The sequence below is a fragment of the Pseudorca crassidens genome, chromosome 20 (assembly GCF_039906515.1).
Source record: "Pseudorca crassidens isolate mPseCra1 chromosome 20, mPseCra1.hap1, whole genome shotgun sequence".
NCBI classification, from domain to species: Eukaryota; Metazoa; Chordata; class Mammalia; order Artiodactyla; family Delphinidae; genus Pseudorca; species Pseudorca crassidens.
The window spans coordinates 31,626,692-31,645,871 of record NC_090315.1 but is presented as its reverse complement, the minus strand read 5'-3'; the positions used below and the strand labels follow the sequence as shown (position 1 = coordinate 31,645,871).

Sequence of the window (19,180 nt, the reverse complement as noted above, 5' to 3'; positions counted from 1 at the left end):
GTTTTTTACTATTCAAGATAGACTATATTTCCCTATGTATTAAATGTGCTTATTCTAGAGATAGTTGTAAAAACACCCAGCAAAATTTTTACCTGGCAACAGAACTATTCAAGTTTCATGAGATACAGAAAAACACAGTAATTCGCCATACAGAAATAAATCTATATGTGTCTTCTCTGTGAATTAAACAAGAGTAGAGCCAAGACTTTCACTTTGTTTCAAAGAAATTAATTCTGTTATTTTTTTTAGGTCAATAAGATGATCTACGTAGATTAACTACATTCAGAAGATTTCTCCCTATATTTAACAGCTTTTCTTACAGCCACCTTCTTCCCTGTTTATGAACCAGTGCATTGCTGGGAGGAGAAGCAACAGCAGCCAGCAGCATCTCACCACGTGGCCCACAGGTAGCAGCACTTCCACAAAGGAAATGACATATGACAACCACAAACAACTTCCTGCCTGTAGTCCTCAAGGTCAGCATGGGGCTTCTTGGTAGCCCTGTTTAAGTTCTTAGTTTAAAGCTTCCTGTGCATTCTGATCAAGAAGAGTCTCTCTTTAACTTCTTAGACCTCTTTTATTGTCTATCAACTCATACTACTAGGTAACCTCTCTTAATTCCATGGCTTTAAAAGCCATCCATATCCTAATGACACTATATATATCCTAAGGGTATATATATATACAGCCCTTACTTTTGCTGTGAGCTCTAGTCTTGTATCTCTAAATGGCCTATTTAACTCCTCTACTAGAATATTTAAAAGACATCTCACCCTTAACGTGCTCATAACTCTAATTCTTGATTTTTTCCCCGCTAGACTTGTTCTTTCCCCTCAATAAATGTAAATAGTAAATATTTATGGAATGCCTACAAGCACTGAATACAACACTGGTCATAGACCTCATAAAGCTTATATTCTAATGCAGGGAGACAGATAATAAACAATCCATCTATCCTTCCTTCCTTTCTTCCTCTCTCCCTCTCTTCCTCCCTTTCTCTCCTTCTCTCTCTCTTTCTATGTATTTATTATCTTGAGACAAACAATTCTTTATTTCTACCTACCTACCTACCAACCATCAGACACTGATAAATACTAACAGGAACACTAATGGCAAAGTAAGGGGGAAAGCAAGTCCTGAAGTAGGGGAGGATGCTAGTGGTTATTATTTTATACAGTAGTCAGGTTATCAGAGATCTGAAGGAAGCGAGGAAGTAAACCACATGAGCATCTTGAAGAAACATGCTCTAGGCTGAGAAAACAGCAAGAGCAAAGGCTTTGAGTTGGGAGTATGCTTGGCATATCTGAAGAATGAAAAAGGAGGTTAATGTGGCATGAGTGGAAAGGGTGAGGAGGAAAGTGGTGGGAGATGAATTCAGAGAGGTAGCACAGCTAGATCACTGAAGACTTTTTAGGCATTTGTAAGGACTTTAGCTTTTATACCATTCACCCAACTGGAGTCATCACTGTTTTCTTTTTTTTCACACCCTAGATCCAAGCCATCAGTAAATTCCAGGATATTCATAGCTGTTTTGTTCACTGACATAGCCCCAGCGTCCAGGACACAATCTGACATACAGCATACCTTGAGAATATTCGTTGAATGAGAAAGCAAACCAGTCTTAAGTCTGGTCTTACAGGTGAGTTACCCCTTGGAATTAGCTACACTGCCTCTGGAAGCACCTGTCAGAAGGTGCTTATTTTCTGTTGTATGAACACCACACAACAAAGGGAAACTCCTAGTCGCCATCATCCTAAGTGTCTGCATGAAATATACACATGATCCTGAAACTCAGTTTAACAGAACTTTCTTGAAGACTACAGATTCTCAGTTTCTCTAGTCTCTTAGATGAAGGTACCAATTTGGGTCAATCAACATTTTCTAAACACTTACTATGTTCAATATGGGCTGTATATTACTGGCCCATCTTCTCAAAACCAACAATCATCAGCATGATACATTCATTTACATTTATATTAAATTCTTTTTCCCAGATCTAACCAAAAATTTTGAAAGTCAAGGTTGACAAAATTTAAAACAGTAAACATACAGATAACTTTTTTTGTTGGTCCTCAAAAGTGTTTTTTTTTCTTTTGTTTTGTTTTGTTTTTTGTGGTACACGGGCCTCTCACTGTTGTGGCCTCTCCCGTTGTGGAGCACAGGCTCTGGACGCGCAGGCTTGGCGGCCATGGCTCACGGGCCCAGCCGCTCCGCGGCACGTGGGACCTTCCCGGACCGGGGCACGAGCCCATGTCCCCTGCATCGGCAGGCAGGCTCTCAACCACTGCGCCACCAGGGAAGCCCCAAAAGTGTTTTTTGTTTGTTTGTTTGTTTTGTTTTACATCTTTATTGGAGTATAATTGCTTTACAATGGTGTGTTAGTTTCTGCTTTATAACAAAGTGAATCAGTTATACATATACATATGTTCCCATATCTCTTCCCTCTTGCATCTCCCTCCCTCCCACCCTCCCTATCCCACCCCTCTACGTGATCAAAAAGCACCGAGCTGATCTCCCTGTGCCATGCGGCTGCTTCCCACCAGCTATCTATTTTATGTTTGGTAGTGTATATATGTCCATGCCACTCTCTCACTTTGTCACAGCTCACCCTTCCCCCTCCCCATATCCTCAAGTCCATTCTCTAGTAGGTCTGTGTCTTTATTCCTGTCCTACCCCTAGGCTCTTCATGACATTTTTTTTTCTTAAATTCCATATCTATGTGTTAGCATACGGTATTTGTCTTTCTCTTTCTGACTTACTTCACTTTGTATGACAGACTCTAGGTCCATCCACCTCATTACAAATAGCTCAATTTCGTTTCTTTTTATGGCTGAGTAATATTCCACTGTATATATGTGCCACATCTTCTTTATCCATTCATCGGATGATGGACACTTAGGTTGTTTCCATCTCCTGGGAGATAACTTTTTCAATTAAGATAAGTAGGATGTGAATTTTCTTTTTCACACTGGAAGCAAGTAAAACGCATCTACACACACAATTACCAAAATAAAATAGAACCTCTGGCATGTCTGCTCCTGTATTTCCACTCTTCTGGCATGGCTCAACTCACCTTGTCAAAGTGCTGCTGCAAGATGCTTTTCATCTGCACCCTTTCAGCAGTCTCTGTTCCTGAACCAGTATTCAAACACCTTGAGAGGGTCCCAATTTCCTCTTCAGCATCCTCTCCAAGAAAAATCCGCTCATCTAAATTCCCAACAGATAAAACATACTCCTCATAGGCCTTATTGATGGCTTTACTATAGGGGAAAAAAAATAGGCAAAATGTATACTCACGGAACTGCCATTTCAGTTGTTTTAGGCTACTTGTTTCATTTTTTTCATTTACTAAAAATTCTAATAATTTTGTAAAAGTTAAGTTTTAGTGGGATCACTGTTAATTATAAAAACTGAGGAGTATAAAATGCACGCTTGCTCCATTATGCTCATGCATTGTACAGTAAGTATATTTTGGTGACAGTATTTCAGGATGGGTATCCTGTACCAAGCTGCCTGGTAGGTACAGCTTCTGGTGAGAAGCCTAATTATCTTTCTTAGCTGCTCCAGGCAAGTTTGAAGACCTAAGTACTTCCACATCATCATTCTTCCCCTGTGTAGTTCCAAAAGAATTTCTTTATTTCAAAAATCATGATCCAAAAGCTTAACTATTAAAGCTTTAAAGAACGGCCATACAGTTTTCAATAAATCTAAAACATGTGCTTCGAGTAATAGTTGACAGAATTTTTTACTGCATCCCTATATTCTGCCACAAGACATATTCTAAATTTCCAGGACACAAACAATAAAAACATGAAACTCGGGCTTCCTTGGTGGCACAGTTGTTAAGAATCCGCCTGCCAATGCAGGGGACACGGGTTCGAGCCCTGGTCCGGGAGGATCCCACATGCCGCGGAGCAAGTAGGCCCGTGAGCCGCAGCTGCTGAGCCTGAGCTCTGGAGCCCGTGAGCCACGGCTGCTGAGGCCTGCGCGCCTAGAGCCCATGCTCCGCAACAAGAGAAGCCACCACAATGGGAAGCCTGCACACCACAATGAAGACCATCCCCTGCTCGGCACAACCGCGCGCAGCAATGAAGACCCAGCGCAGCCAAAATAAATAAATTAAATAAATTAAAAAAAAACAAAAAATCATGAAACTCTGAGGTTTCCTCGGTACATAATTTAAAACATTAAAGTACGTTTATAACAGAAGTACTCACAAACTCTCTCCAAAATTCCCAGGTTCTAGAAAACCAGTAAGATTTTCTTCTTTTCCCTTAAGGAGCTATGATGAAAGAAAAGATCCTTAAGTCATCGTATTAAATCAAGTCTTTGCCCAGAAGATATTTTCAAATTACTTCTTTACTACTTACAAACCTTTTTTTCATAAAGTTTCCTAATATAGGGTTTCCAGAAATGTTCCTTTATTCCCTTTGCTTCCAAAACTAGGCCGTCATGTAAGGAACAGAGTTTCTCAATGACACAAGGTGGGTCGGAAGAAGGTTTAGAATCCTTAGCGTGAAAATCTTCAGATAGACCTGTGATGGGTAAAATCATAGAGATAGCAGGTAGCATTCCATAAACCAAACTGTAATAAACTAAACTATAAATAATAGAGAGTCTAATCAGCACTTGAGTTAGCATATGAGTGTACAGGAAATAGTGTAAGGGCCTAATTTGACTCTATTTAAACATACTTCAAAAATAGCAAATAGAGGTAAAGCGTATCACTGCTCAAAAGATTTCAGTTATTCAGTTATCTACCTGGAGACGGTTAAAAAAGAAAAACTAAAAAAATAATTTAGTATATTGCTATAAGATCTAAAAACCAGAAAAATAAAATTTTGCCAATAAGCGTTACATTCAAATAAAAAATAGCACTTTGAAAAAAATTACTGTTCAAAGTACACACTCTTTATATACTTTGATTTAATTATATTATATGTATTTATCATGTTAATTTACAGCCCTTGTTCTAGATTCAATGCAAGAGAAATAAAGAAGAGGGGATAAAATGAAGGGAAGCAGCTATATAGAAATATAAAAGGGAGTTAGGAAAGAAATAAAAGAAAGGACAGAATACAGAGAACATTAAACTTACCAAACCAGAAGCAACTGAAGTAATTAACTCCACTGACTTTAAAAATCTACCTTGAGATTCAGACAAGCTGAAATTCTAATTGTAACCACCCCACAACTAACAATCACTCAGAATCCTACCAAGTTATTATTCAAATAGCAGCAGCATTATATAATAGCTCAATAAATACTTTTTTTTTTTTTTTGTGGTACGCGGGCCTCTCACTGTTGTGGCCTCTCCCGTTGAGGAGCACAGGCTCCGGACGCGCAGGCTCAGTGGCCATGGCTCATGGGCCCAGCCGCTCCGCGGCACGCGGGATCCTCCCGGACCCGGGCACGAACCCGCGTTCCCTGCATCGGCAGGCGGACTCCTAACCACTGCGCCACCAGGGAAGCCCAATAAATACTTTTTAATATTTGCTTTATACATAATTGGTCTCTTACTGTATATCATTCATAGAAATTATATACCTTAAAGCCTACTAAATGGATAGCCAAAATAACTATCATTTCCAAACACCTTTTAGTTTAGAGTTGAAAATTCATTTTACTTATTTTAGAACCATAGCTACTCCTCTTCTATAGAAAAGATCTGAAATGGAGATTCTTTCAATAAATCTGCTTTGACCTCCTCCTGTGTGTCAGCCATGAAACTTGCCAATGTAGAAAACCACCGTCAGCTCTAATGTCATCTTCGCTACTCCAGGTTTTTAAATTCCTTCTTCTTGTTGAATATATATTTCAGAAACTTCTAAAGTTGTCATCTAAGACTTTAAACTTTGTGATATTTGCAATTTCTTTTTCCATAAATATTTTTACAGAGAGCTCAACTCCTAGTTGTAAGTACTCTGGTGATGAAGCTTTGAAAAGCATTTATGTTCTCTGATGCTAGGAAAGCTATAGTATGTGTACAACTCCCAACAGTAAACATAATGTAGAAATGTGAGTTGTCTGATAGTCTTTGATTTACAAACTTACCTTTAAAATTAGGGTTCACAAGTTCTTTACGATTGGAACATTGAAGGGCATTTCCATAAACTAAGTCCAAAGCACACAGCAGAAGATGATAAGAATTAACCAGATCATCACTAATCATGGGGAAATTACCTACAGGATTATAAACAATTATAGAGTTAAATTTGCATCAACTTCACAATATTTTTAAAATAATTTCTTCCTTTAGTTAAAATGACATTATACAACAGTGTACAAAGCTGACTCAAGAGCTACAGAAAGTGTTTTGGCAAATTCACAGTTTGAAATATTAAACTCTTAGAAATTTATTAAACTAGATAGATAAGAGTAAGACTAAGAAGCCCGCCGGCCACAACTAAGACCTGGCACAACCAAATAAATAAATTTTAAAAATAAGTATTTTTAAAAAAAGAGTTTAAGAAAAACCAAAACTTTACTATAAATGCCATTCATTAATAGTCATTAAATAAGCATTTATTAAATGCCTAATAGCTGATCAAAATTTTATCATAATTGGTTTTTCTTTTGAAAATTCTGAACACAAACAACTTCATAAATTATCTCAAGCTGTTAAGAAATTGTTTGGTATGAAAATATTTTTCTGTCAAGAAAACTGGTAGAAATGCTTAGATGGGAAAAGCTGAAAAAATGATTAATGTAATTATTTTTTCATGTATGTATTTTAAAAAGACCAGAAACTATAATCAGACTCCTAACAGTAATATTTTAAATACTTTTTGATGTAGTAATACAAGCTCATATAAATTAATGCAACAGGACCACAATAAAAGATATTTCAGTTCTAGAGCTAGTATCCCAGGAATAATTGTTGATGCTTGGTAACAAAAAAATAAACCAAAACCTAAACCTAAAGAAACATGTCATTTCTGTAGTTCTGGTTTAACTCTAACATTGAAAAGAGTTTTTATAGGCAGTTAAAACAGTTTTATTATTCTTAGAAATTAAGGAATATTTCTAGATTTTTTTTGTATCTTTAAGCATTAAACACTGCATATATATGCTTCATATTGATTTTACACTCTTATAACATCAGATGAATTCAACTTAAATAGCTAACATACATCTGAAGAATTATTTCTAAACCTTGACATTTTCACACTAAATGACTACCCAAATGCATACACACACACACTCACACTACTCTGTTTCAGGCTGTTTTCTCTCCTTTCCTCTAAAGAAAGTTACCACTTACCTCAGCATAGCAGGATAAGCAATTCTTTTTTTTTTTTAATAGATGGAAATATTTCAACAAATCAATTTAAATGGATTAAAGAGAAAAAATAGTTTTCTGCTGCCAAAAAGACAAATGATAATTAATAGGCTAAACTTGGCATTGATATAACCAAACTAACTTGCGTGGTTTCACAAAAAAGATGCTTAATATTAAAATATACTCAATTCCTCAGATGTAAAACAGGAAGTGGTACCTACCAGTTTCAAGCTACAAAGTCGTACACACTGACAAGCCTAAACTTGTCGCTGGTGTTGTACCTGCCACGGAAGGAAGTAACTGGCAGCACAGTGACTTCTAACAAAAATCTGAAATGCCCCTAAAGATCAGAACCTAAACGCCAGGACTCTCCCATCATGACATACTCTACATTTCAAATCCTGACTTTAGAAATAAATCTCACTTCGTGAGATATTTTATCTTTCAATCAACAAAGATAATCTGACTGAAGACTTGGGATAACATGTAAAACAGGAAGTGGCACCTAACAGTCTTCAGTCCACAAAGCCCTTCATGACAACAAGCCCAAACTTGTCACTCGTGTGTACTTGCCATTGGAAGTCAACAAAGATAACAGGCAAAAGTTAGCTTGTTTATCAGGAATGAGATAATCTGGGATGCCCACTGTTGCAGACAAAGTCATGAAAAAGGTGTCTATAAGAGTACACCATCCCCCAAATAACTAAATCAAGAACTGAATAAAACCAACTAAACTACTCTATTGGAAAAGATCCTAGTGAATCATAAACGATCATAGTGCTGGATCGTGGGTAGACAAAGGCTCTTTAGACCAAATAATTATATCGGAATTAATAACAGTAAGGTAAAACTCAAACACTGAGTTTATTGTAGAGACAAAAGCTATGCCACCCCAGTTGATCAAGTGAGACCAAAACCTAAATAAATACACTTCTCTTCCAATAATTTATATAGTACCAAATACTTACCTCCAAGTATACATATGTCATAAGACATAAAACAGATATAAATCCTAGAAGTCAGATATACCTGCCCACAATCTACTGTCAAGACTAATATCATAACACCAGCCACAGTAAGCCAAGTGGTAGCAAATGTTCCAACCATCATGAAAACAGTTTATATGCTCTTATTAAGCCTTTCTAAATTTCATGCCACTGATCACACCACCTTCATCTCTGCTAAAGAAACATCCAGTGTGATGGAAAGCAAAAATAACCAAGAGCTCATTTTTGACAAAAGAAAGATTTTTCTTTTCAATAAAGCATGCAACTCAGGGAAGGAAAGATAAGTTCTAACCTAACTAGCTAGAAAGGACCAGCTACAATCAGACAAATTGAACTGACACCAAGGGACACATCCCTGCTAGAGGGCCTACACATGCAGCATGAAACCAAGAGCTAAGAGATGTGGATTCAAATCCTAGCTCTGTTTCTAGCAGCTAGTTTCTGGGCCTCAGTTACTGACTCTTTAAATAAGTTGGACAAATGGATCTAATAATGAGAACCTCTTATATTTATGAAATACCTGCCAGCTCTAATAATTCTTTGATTTTAACTTTGCATTTTATTGGGATATCTTAATGGCAAAGGCATTCTATATAATCTATAGAAAAAGCTGTGTAACTGTACTTTCTGCTCTTCTATATATTAGTAAGAATCATTTCTACATAGAAATACAGAGAGGTAAGAACCTGCTGTATAGCACAGGGAACTCCACTTCGCTGTACAGTAGAAACTAACACAACATTGTAAAACAACTATACCTCAATTAAAAAAAAAAGACACTATGCCTAGGAATAAGCTGCATAAATTTTACACATATTTTATATTTCATTTCAATAAACTTACTGATAGTCAATTCATTCCTGATTAAAAAAATACAGAGAGGACAATAATAAGAATAAAAATGTATTTCACTGAATGCAGACCTTGGACAGGTTAAGTGAGAAGAGGAGGTAGAGAAAATAAGTTGTATCTAAAGGTATTTGATCAAGCATATTTATCTGAACAAGATGTAAAAAGTAATCTGAACTACTCTGAAAACGATCAGTCCTACTCAATTAAATAAGACATGTCTCGTGAAAAATACAGCCCAAGATATAAGCACAGACACACTAATGTGTTTCAGTCCATAATTCAGAGATAATGTGCTTTGGAAAAAATGTTGTGTAAGAACAAAACGAAGGATTTTCCATTTAATGAAGGAAGTTTGGGATACTGTAAAGAATTTCAAAAGACTCTTATGAAAAGGCAATACTTAAAAAAGAACCTGGGACTAAAAGCCTTGAGAAATTTTTCAGTGAGAATCTTTTCCTGATACACATTATAGGTTGACAATAGTAGTACCTGAACTTTTAAATAAACTAATATTTAAATAAATATCACTCTTTCCTTACCTTTTGCATATATAAAAAGCACCCAACAAAAATGGAAAACTTCAGACACGGTACAGGGCTGTCGCCTTTGGGGGAGAAAAAAGTCATGAGATAACAGAAGAATCAGAAAAAGACATGACAAATGACTGTAAACTAGGTGAGAAACAAAACCCACAGTTAGAGGGAGTGACAGCAGATTCATTTCACATGGAAAATGTGCAAGAAGTTCTGCTCCAACCAAATACTGGTAAGGGAATAGCTGGGAGCAAGGGAAAGCACTCATCTTAGAAGAAAATTCTGAAGAGGTGTAAAAGCTTTTGCAGGTCAAGATAAGTAAGGTAGAAAATAAAACGAGTAACAATAGTTCTTCTGATGACATCAGCAAGGCTAATGCTGCTTTAAGACCCATGTATGCAGGCAGATATTCCTCCAACTTTTTTTCCCCTCCACCATAGTTGATGAAATGTAAACCCTCCCTCCCTAAAGACATTCCAGATTATATATCGAGTCACAAATGGATTTTTTTTTTTTTTGGCTGTGCTGCATGGCATGCGGGATCTTACCCCGACCAGGGACCGAACCCGTGCCCCCTGCAGTGGGAGCTCGGAGTCTTAACCAATGGACCGCCAGGGAAGTCCCACAAAAGGACTTTTTAATGTAAATTCGGGGCTCCCCCTAATTCCTTATATTTCTATCATTAGGAGTACCTGTTGCAGGGAGGAGGAAGGGGGAAAATAAAAGTGTACCTGTTATATTTGCTAAGATGTCTGCTACAGGGAGTTTCAGACCTGTTTTAAACTTGGCTTTTCTACCAAATCCTCTGCCAATGTTTAGGTAAGACATCTGTTGGCTCCATATCCCAATAGCCTTATTCTACCAAGGTGCTTTGAAGAGAAGAATCTGAAGACTGGGGTTTAGTTCCCGCACTGTCATTAGCTAAGTACACTTGCTCTCCATGTGCCTTAGTCTCTCCATCTGCTAAAAGATCATTCTACTTGGGTATAATACTGTATTTCATTCACCAGTCGATGGCAAGGATTAAACGTCATTGCCCTGCTTTAAAAAGTAGCCTCCCCACCATAGGCATGTGATAAACTACCTAGTTTTGATACCTAGCAAGATAAAAGTCAAACATTTTAGAAGCCATTCTAACTTACAGTTATAAGAAAAATAAGTCCTAGCGATGTAATGTACAACATAAATATAATTAACACTGCTGTATGCTATATATGAAAGTTAAGAGAATAAATCTTAAGAGTTGTGATCACAAAGAAAAATTTTTTTTCTATTTAGTTTTGTATTTCTAAGTGAGATGATGGCTGTTCACTAAACTTACTGTGGTCATCATTTCATGATGTATGTAAGTCAGATCATTATGCTGTACACCTTAAATTTATATAGTGCTGCATGTTAATTATACCACAATAAAACTGGAAGAAAAAAACAACACTCAAGCCACTCCAAAAACTGGCTCTAGAACTCTAGAACAAACTTAACCTGCTTAGCCAAATTTCCTCCTACTTTGCTGCTTCGGTGTCTTCATTCTTCATCCTCTGCATAGAAGGCTACCTGTATCTCCAAATTCACCTATCAAAATCCTACCCATCCTTCCAGTCCTATTTCTGCCTACTCCATGGAACCTTACCTAACTGTCTTATACAGAGTGGCTTATTTTTGCCCCCAAAGTCCTACATTTCTATTATCTTTTGCACTTATACATGCCTCTCCCTGACTATACTTACTGTAAGCTCTCAAAAGACAGTGACTCTGGGTTTTGGTTTTTTTTTGTTTTTTTTTTTAACATTTGTATCCTACATACAGTAAGCTCTCAATAAATACTCAGTGAGAAATTTTCAAAGACCAGTGTGTGAGATGCAATACTGAGTCGTGATGAAATACACGGGTTCTGCAGGCAGACTACTTAAGTTTCAATAAGAGCTCCACACTTACTGTGTGACCTTGGCCAAATTACTTAACCTCTCAAAGGCTTGTTTCCCCCCCACGTGTAACAACAGTATCAACCTCATAAAGCCATGGTAATGATTAACTGAAGTAATACATGCTTAAGTCTTAGAAGAGTCCCTGCCCCATAATAAATACTCAGTAAATGGTATACATTACTATTACTAATATTAGCCAAAAGTACTAATAAAAAGTATACAGGGTGATATAGATGTAAAATTTTTAGGTAAACTTATTAGAATTTTCTGAATTAGAATTAAGTAGTCCGTACACCCTAATAAATATCAAAGCAAATACAATCTGAAATCATTTTTACAACACTTCAGAGAAAGAAGATATTCTATATCTTTCTATAAATGATCATATCAGCCTCACTTAGACTCAGAAACAAGCTTCTATCCAAACTTTAGAATACTTAATTATAAATAGACAATTCCCTAAAACTGCAAGCAAACTAGACCAGCTGCTTCCGTATCAGTGGGGTCAAGTATATAAAAATGAACATCGTTTTATTTTTTAAAGCTGCTCACTTACTGTAAACATCCTTCACAGTTTGGGAACATTTTTATATTGAAAGAGAAGCAAACATTATTCATTCAATTACAATAACTTCTTTTCCCCTACTTTTCTTGTCAACATTTTTCTAGTTCTATTTTAAGAACAAATTTTCATTTCTACTTTATGAAAAAAACTTTCGTGATAAAAGTAGAGAATTTGTATCCCATAATTGCCCTTATCTACCAGGAAAGATGGAAAACGTCGAGCCAGAATAAGTTTACAGATTTGCACACATAGTCAGAAGCAGAATTTCATAATAGTTTCAGTTTTCAGTTCCACTATTCTCCCCCCAATCCAGTTTCTCTACTTTTCACAGGTTGTAAACATCAAAATACATAGAGAAGCCTTTTCAGGGGGATTTTTTTACTATTCAGTTTGACATAAAAGTCAAATAAAGAAATAGTCTATATGTATTATAATATGTAGAAAATAATAGAAATAGCCAATATCATCGATAATAGAAAATTAAGTAGTCATATTCTATACCCAAGATTGCTAACTGGTGAGAGTATCTAAGGTCTGATTTTTGCATTTTCGGTTGCTTAAATGAACAGGGAAAGTTTATAGAAACAGAGATTCCACACATTTTGCAACGTGAAAGAAGCCAAACTCTTCAGAGCTAACATACAATGAAAAGCAAGAAATTATTATTGGAAAGAAAGATTACTTATGAAGTCACATTTGTTTCTTAAGACCAGCAAAATAAACTGAGGGACACAAACTAAGGGATCAAAACTGTAGTACAGACAAACGTGTATTCCTGCTTAACAAATATAAAAACATACCGCTGTTTTCTTCCTCTTTGTTGACGAGGCTGCTCCTCTTGAGGATATTTAAAAATGTCCTGAAAAATGGGTTCATATTTCTTAAAGATTACAGCAGAAACAGTGAAGTTTCTTTCTAATCTCTCAGTCCGTTCTCTGAACTGTGCGGGTAGGTTTGCCATGTCTTCCCATTTCTTCATCTTGTGAAAAAATTCAATTAAGCTGATATTAAAAATAAAAAATGAGATTTTTTTTTGTAATTAACACAGGGTAAAATATACAAATTAGATAATTAAAAGTAATTGAAATTAACTCATTAAATTATATTACTTTTAGACAGTGATATAAAATCACAACTCATGCCTCTCTGGCTAATCTCACAGATTGGTTTATTTCTCTCATCTTCCAAATCTAATTTCCCTAATCTCTTTTCCTGAGATTACCTAAAAGTTTAAAAAAAATATGAAATACATATCAATACAAAAGAAGTGGAAAATAAGTAGTTAACCAGAGAACATAACCAACATTCGTGTAACAATTGCCAGATTTAACAAATATAAACATATCAAATACATTTTGCCATGTTTGCTTCAGATTCTACAGAAACAGCCAGTTCCCTTTGGACTCTTCTTCCCCAAAGATAAGCACCACTGTATAGTCTGAGTCTTCCCATCCGAGTTTTTACACTTACTGTGTGATTATATATGTACCCATAACAGTTTAGTAGTATCTTTTGTATGTGTGGTTTTAAATTTTTATATAAATGGTATCATACTGTAAGTAGCATTCTACAACTTGTTTTTTCATTCAATATGTTTATGAGATTAATGTTGCTACGTGTAGATCTAATTTTTAATTGCTAAAAATATTCCTTCATATGAACTACCATGTCTTGCGTTCATTCCCCAACCAATGGAAATTGAGGTTTCTAATTTTTCACTATAACAAAAATGCTGTAATGAACACATTTCTGTACTTGTACGCTGAAGTTTCTTTAAGAACTACCCTGAGAAGCAGAATTGCTGAGTCAGAGAATATGCATCTTCAACTTTACTAGATACTGCCAAATTTCCCACTAGAGTGACTGTGCCAATTTATACTCTCTCCAATGTACACCAGCAATACAGAGTTCCTATTTCCCTACATAATGACCAAACTTGGTATCGTGAGACTCCAAATTTCCCCAATCTGATGAGAATGAAATATTACCTTATTTTTACTTCGAACTTCCTTGATTACTTGTGAGACTGAACATCTTTACCTACATGTATTAGCTATGTGAGTTTAGGCCTTTGTGAAATCATATACTTTTCCCATTTTTTAGTAGCTATTTGTCAATTATTTAACTATTTGTTAGTAGTCCTTTATGTAATTCTGGATACTAATCTTTTGTTACACTGTAAATATCTTTTCCCAATCTGCTCTTTCTTTTTAATTCATTTAGTCCATTGCTGCAGAGAAGTAAATAATCTGAACCCATAGGTAAAAATTTAAAAACAAAAATTGAGCTTTCGAATTGGAAATAAAACTGAAGTCTGAGATATTACTTGCATTAAAATATTAGGTAAGCTTAGCTTACTAGAGTTTATAATGATGATTCCATAATTTGACCGTTGCTTCTAAAGTCCCTTGTCTGTCATTTAACTGGATGAGTCTGACTCCACTTTTCTTCTTTGTAATGATTATACTTTGCACCTTATTTAAGCCCACTTCTGCAGGTTTACAGCCCAGGTGTTCAACTCTTTACACGCTGCCTCTTGTTCTTAGGCCTAAATATAACTCAGGATGGAGTTCAAGGTTAATAAATAGACTCCAGCTAAAAGATTACATTTGTTGTTATTTTAATAGTAAGTGATTTTTTTTTAAACCACTAGGTCCATAAATTTTGACAGTGGCACTTCCTCCAAAATGCCAAACATCCTTTTTCCACCAATCTTTAATAAGCCAAGAGAAAATTAACCCAAATGGCACAAATAATAAATGTAATCAATTCAATTATACAACAGATAGAAAAAGCAATTTCTGCCTCCTCTTTAGATACAAGTCCAGTACATGTAGTTCTCAGTTTAATACCATAAAATATTTACTTTTTCAATTTAGAGTATCTTTACTTAGAGTTCTCCCAATATTACACAATGATAAGTCATTGTGTAATATTAACCTAGTAGGAATGAAAATGTAATTGATTATCTTAATGTAATTAAATGTAATGATAACCTAATAGTAAACGCTTCATACAAGTACCAAATACATTAAAATTTAATTATTTTTCACCAAAGGAATAAAATATAATGGACACTAACTTAGATGTGGTAAAGAAAAACCATGACCTAACTTCTAAATTTAGCACTCCATAGGTACAAATGCTTGGAAAATGATAAAGAGAAATTCCTACTGTCACTATGCTTTTATATTAGTCACACTCTACAAACTCTGACATAGTTACCTCTGCTCTGAACATCTCAGGATTCTAGTTAAAGATACATAGTTTCCTTCAACTGTCCCTTTGCTTACAGTTGGCACAGATTTTCTGCAAGCCACATATAAGGCACATGCTAACCAATGAAGATCATTTCCCTGTAAAATAAAAGAAAATTGATTTTTAGCTAATGAACTATATATATTTCAGTATGAAAAACTCGTTTAAATTCAAAGTGTTATTTATATGTTTGTGGGAAATTGCATTTTCAGTGATGTCCCTGTCCCAAATGCTCTTCGTATAATGTGACACTGACATTCTTCCACGGAGAGGTTGAAGTCTGTGTTCTCTCACTTTGAATTGTCTCAACCAGTACCACAGGTGAAAGTGATGCTATGTAACTGTCAAGATCATAAAAGGCAATACAATTCCACCTGGTGCTCTCTCTCAGGACATACACCGTGGAAGTCCCAGCATGGGAGTAGATCACCTTGGGCAAATTACTTAACAATTGTAGAGGCTCAATTTTCTTACCTGAGGACTGTGAGAATTGAGAAAATACAAGAAATCAAAAGATAAAATTCTATAACCACTATTCTATATTAAATATCATACGAGCTTTATTTTCCAGGGTACACTTCCACGAGACTGACACCCGACATTATTTTACAGCATACCTGACTACTAGTTCCACAAGGGCAGGGATTTTATGTTTTGTGCCTTGCTCTATCCCCAGCACCTACGTAACAGTGTCTGGCCATGAACAGGTGATCAAAAAATATTTGGGAAATGAATGAACATCATTCACTTACTGGGTAAACTGAGCTAAGAATCTGAGATCGAAGTCTTTAAAAAACTGAGAAATCAAACAGTTATTTTTAAAAATAATTTACTAACCATCTATTATTTGTCACTTGCTTATATAACCCTGGGCTTCACACAACTTAACCACTGTGAGTTGAAATAATGCTTTTTCTATCGAATTTACAGGGTTATCCTGAGGGTAAAATAAGAGCTTATTTGGAGGCACTTATGCCCATCACCAAAAAAGAGTCCTTCTCTTTGTCTGCCTACAGGAACCACTAGGAAAGAAACAAGAACATGGCCTATTCAGCCAGATCACCAAAGCATGTGAAAGAGCTTTGTAAACTCCAAAGCGCTATCCATATGAGTGCTTCATGTTCCAGAAACTCGACGTTACCTTATTTAACCATCAGAACAGCTTTGTAAGGTAGGTACAAATATCTCAAAGTAACATACCACAAAATTGAGTTTGGAATGGTTAAGTAAATTGCCCAAAGTCACCTAGGTCTGTCAGGTTCCAAAGCCAGTATATTACTAGCTTCCCCCCCAACCCCGCCCTGCTGCAGATGTAAAAATGGGAATAAGGAACTGAATTAAAATTCTATTAATGCAAGAATAAAAAAATAATAACCTTAGTGAGTGCCACACAGGCAAAAACACCCTCTTATAGTTAAATAACACCTCGGTTAGGCCTTCCCATTCTAAGCCTATTTACCCTACTCTTTCCACAAACTATTCAACAACTTAAAATCGTATGGCCTGCAGTTTAAATACCACTCACACAGGCAGTCAAACAGCGGATAAACAATGCAGACTTCCGTGTCACTTCCCATTGGCCCATAAAGGGGAGGTGCCTACAGGGTTGAGCCTCACTGGCTAGAATGGCCATTTTCTCCGCTGCAAGCCCCGTCGGAAGAAAGGGACAAAACATGCCTAGATCGCAGCGACTATAAGAGTCCTGGGCAATGTCTGGAGAGACCAATAGGTCCTCAAGGTCGTCGCAGTCCTGACTTCCTAGAGACAAATGCGTGTCTTTATCCAGGCGGGCAGAAAGCCCGTTTCATTTGCGCAGGGGAAAGATTCGTCTTTGTTCACACATACATAAACACAGCTCGAAACGTAACGCTTTTACTCAAACGGAGGCAATGGCCTGGACAAAGGCAATTTGGTACAGTTCAAAAAGAACTGAAGAAGCCCGGAAACGCAGGCGCTAACATCGGGTTAATTTCAGAGCTAATGCAGGCAAGCCCCCGCCCCACCCCACCCCCTTCTGCGTACGGTCTTGACAACTACACCTGTTCATCCTGCCAACAAGGTGCTTGTTTTTGTAATCGGACCGCAGCACGACCTCAGCCTCGCGGTGCTACTTTAGGGCAAGGGCTGTTCCCGCTTCGGAACCGGAGGGGGAAGAGCAGCGAGACAGAGTTCACTTTCAGGGCCGCTACAGAGCTTTTCAAAAGCCAGGTTTCCAGGACGAAGGTTCGCAAAGAGGATTCCCTCCCCGCTCCAGGCTGGGGACCCAGAGAGCCGGGGCCGGCAGGGGCGGAGGGGTCCCCCCTACCCCCCAACCGCGGGGCGCCCGAGCCGGGGAGACAAGGGGCCCCATTCCCGGAGGCGGGGCGGGACCACTAGGCCCGGAAAGCCACTGGTCTCCTCCCCCCGGGCGCACCTCCAGCGTGTAGCTCTCGCTCATGCTCCTGTAGCTGTCCCAGGCCTCGGCCCGAGCCGCCTCGTCCATGTTCAGGCGGCTACACAGCTCGTCGAACCGCTGTTGGGTCTGAGGGGCCGGCGACCGGGCCGACCGCGCTGCGTCCTCCGCCTCGGCATCCTCCTCCTCCTCTTCATCTGAGGCCGCCGCCGCCGGAAGAGGAGGAGGGGGCGGCGGCGGCGATTGGTTGCCTCCCGACGGCATAGCGCACACCTGGGCGGCGGGGCCTCAGGTGAGCCGAGGGCCTGGGCCCCCAGCCATTCAAACCGCGAAGCGCCCGCCAGTCGGCCGACTGATTGCCGACTGCGCCGCGGCCAACGGCGCTGGGCCACACATCGGTGCCCGTAGTTCCGAGCACGGGTTGATGGGAAATGTGGTCCAGGCCGGGGGCCCACGGGGATCAAAACTCATATGTAGAAAAATCATCTCGCATCGTCTCCCTCGGGTGGAAATAAAAGCGACTTCTCTCCGTTTCAAGTACCTCCTCATCGGGAGACCATTCAGCAGGGCTGTACTGAAGAGAAAACATCCAAGAAACGTTGACATGTGAAGGTTTAGTGTCCAAAGTGTCCCCAGAAATAACACTCATCACCTGCGTGTCCTTATCTAAAAAATAAAGATAATAGAAAGGGCCTGTCTGCCTAAATTCAAATTTCGGCGTCATTCCTAATTCTAGTTCTTTCCTATGTTTTAATTTTATTTGCGACTTTCAAATAATTATTGGATTTTTTTTTAAAGTAGTAATTCTTTTTTTCCCCATAGGGTGAATTTACATTCACTATAAGTGACATATTTGTCCTACTCTAAGTCACCCAATTGGCTTAAATTTACATTTCCTTTATTTTTATTTTCATTTTGCTTTCTCTTTTCAAATTTATATGAATCACTTTGTTTCCAGTCGTCTTTGATTTCCTAAAGGGGTATGGTATAAAACGTTTTCATGCACGAGGAGCCCTAAGGCATTTCTGGTTTGCTATGGGGTCATTTTCTGTCTTCATTGATCATTTGAACCCAGCCACCATACCGTGAGGAAGCCCAGGTCACTTAGAGAAGCCTGTTGTCAAAGATAAACAAAGCTAGACATCAGTGAAAGGGATGAAAACATTTTATGCAGTCATTCCTGACAGTAGGGGAAAGTGCTGGACTCCTTTCTGAATTGTGCAGAGATAATTGGGGATTTAAAGGGAAAAGGAAAGAGTAGAGATGGGGAGGGAGCAGAGCTCAAGCAAAAAGTTACAGAGGGTTGGTGACTATATATGTGATTAGGCCAAGTGGACCTGCTAGTTATCAATTTGTTGAAGTTAGG

General features: G+C 37.8%; 1 protein-coding gene across 3 annotated transcripts in view; it reads right to left on the bottom strand.

Moving 5' to 3' along the window:
• RBL2 (RB transcriptional corepressor like 2) overlaps positions 1-18,204 on the bottom strand; it is a 51,582-nt gene extending 33,378 nt beyond the window's left edge. For 2 of the 3 annotated variants that reach the window (XM_067719890.1, XM_067719889.1), the window contains exons 1-8: positions 17,836-18,204; positions 15,390-15,520; positions 12,965-13,165; positions 9,681-9,745; positions 6,055-6,183; positions 4,375-4,535; positions 4,218-4,282; positions 3,074-3,260 (exon numbers count right to left, since the gene is read on the bottom strand). In XM_067719890.1, coding sequence (XP_067575991.1) covers positions 3,074-3,260; positions 4,218-4,282; positions 4,375-4,535; positions 6,055-6,183; positions 9,681-9,745; positions 12,965-13,165; positions 15,390-15,520; positions 17,836-18,078 — 1,182 coding nt within the window. In that variant the 5' untranslated portion in view covers positions 18,079-18,204. Of the gene's footprint in view, positions 1-3,073; positions 3,261-4,217; positions 4,283-4,374; positions 4,536-6,054; positions 6,184-9,680; positions 9,746-12,964; positions 13,166-15,389; positions 15,521-17,461; positions 17,610-17,835 lie in introns of those variants that run through there. The other variant, XM_067719891.1, reaches the window with a different exon arrangement.
• Between the last annotated feature and the right edge of the window lie 976 nt (positions 18,205-19,180).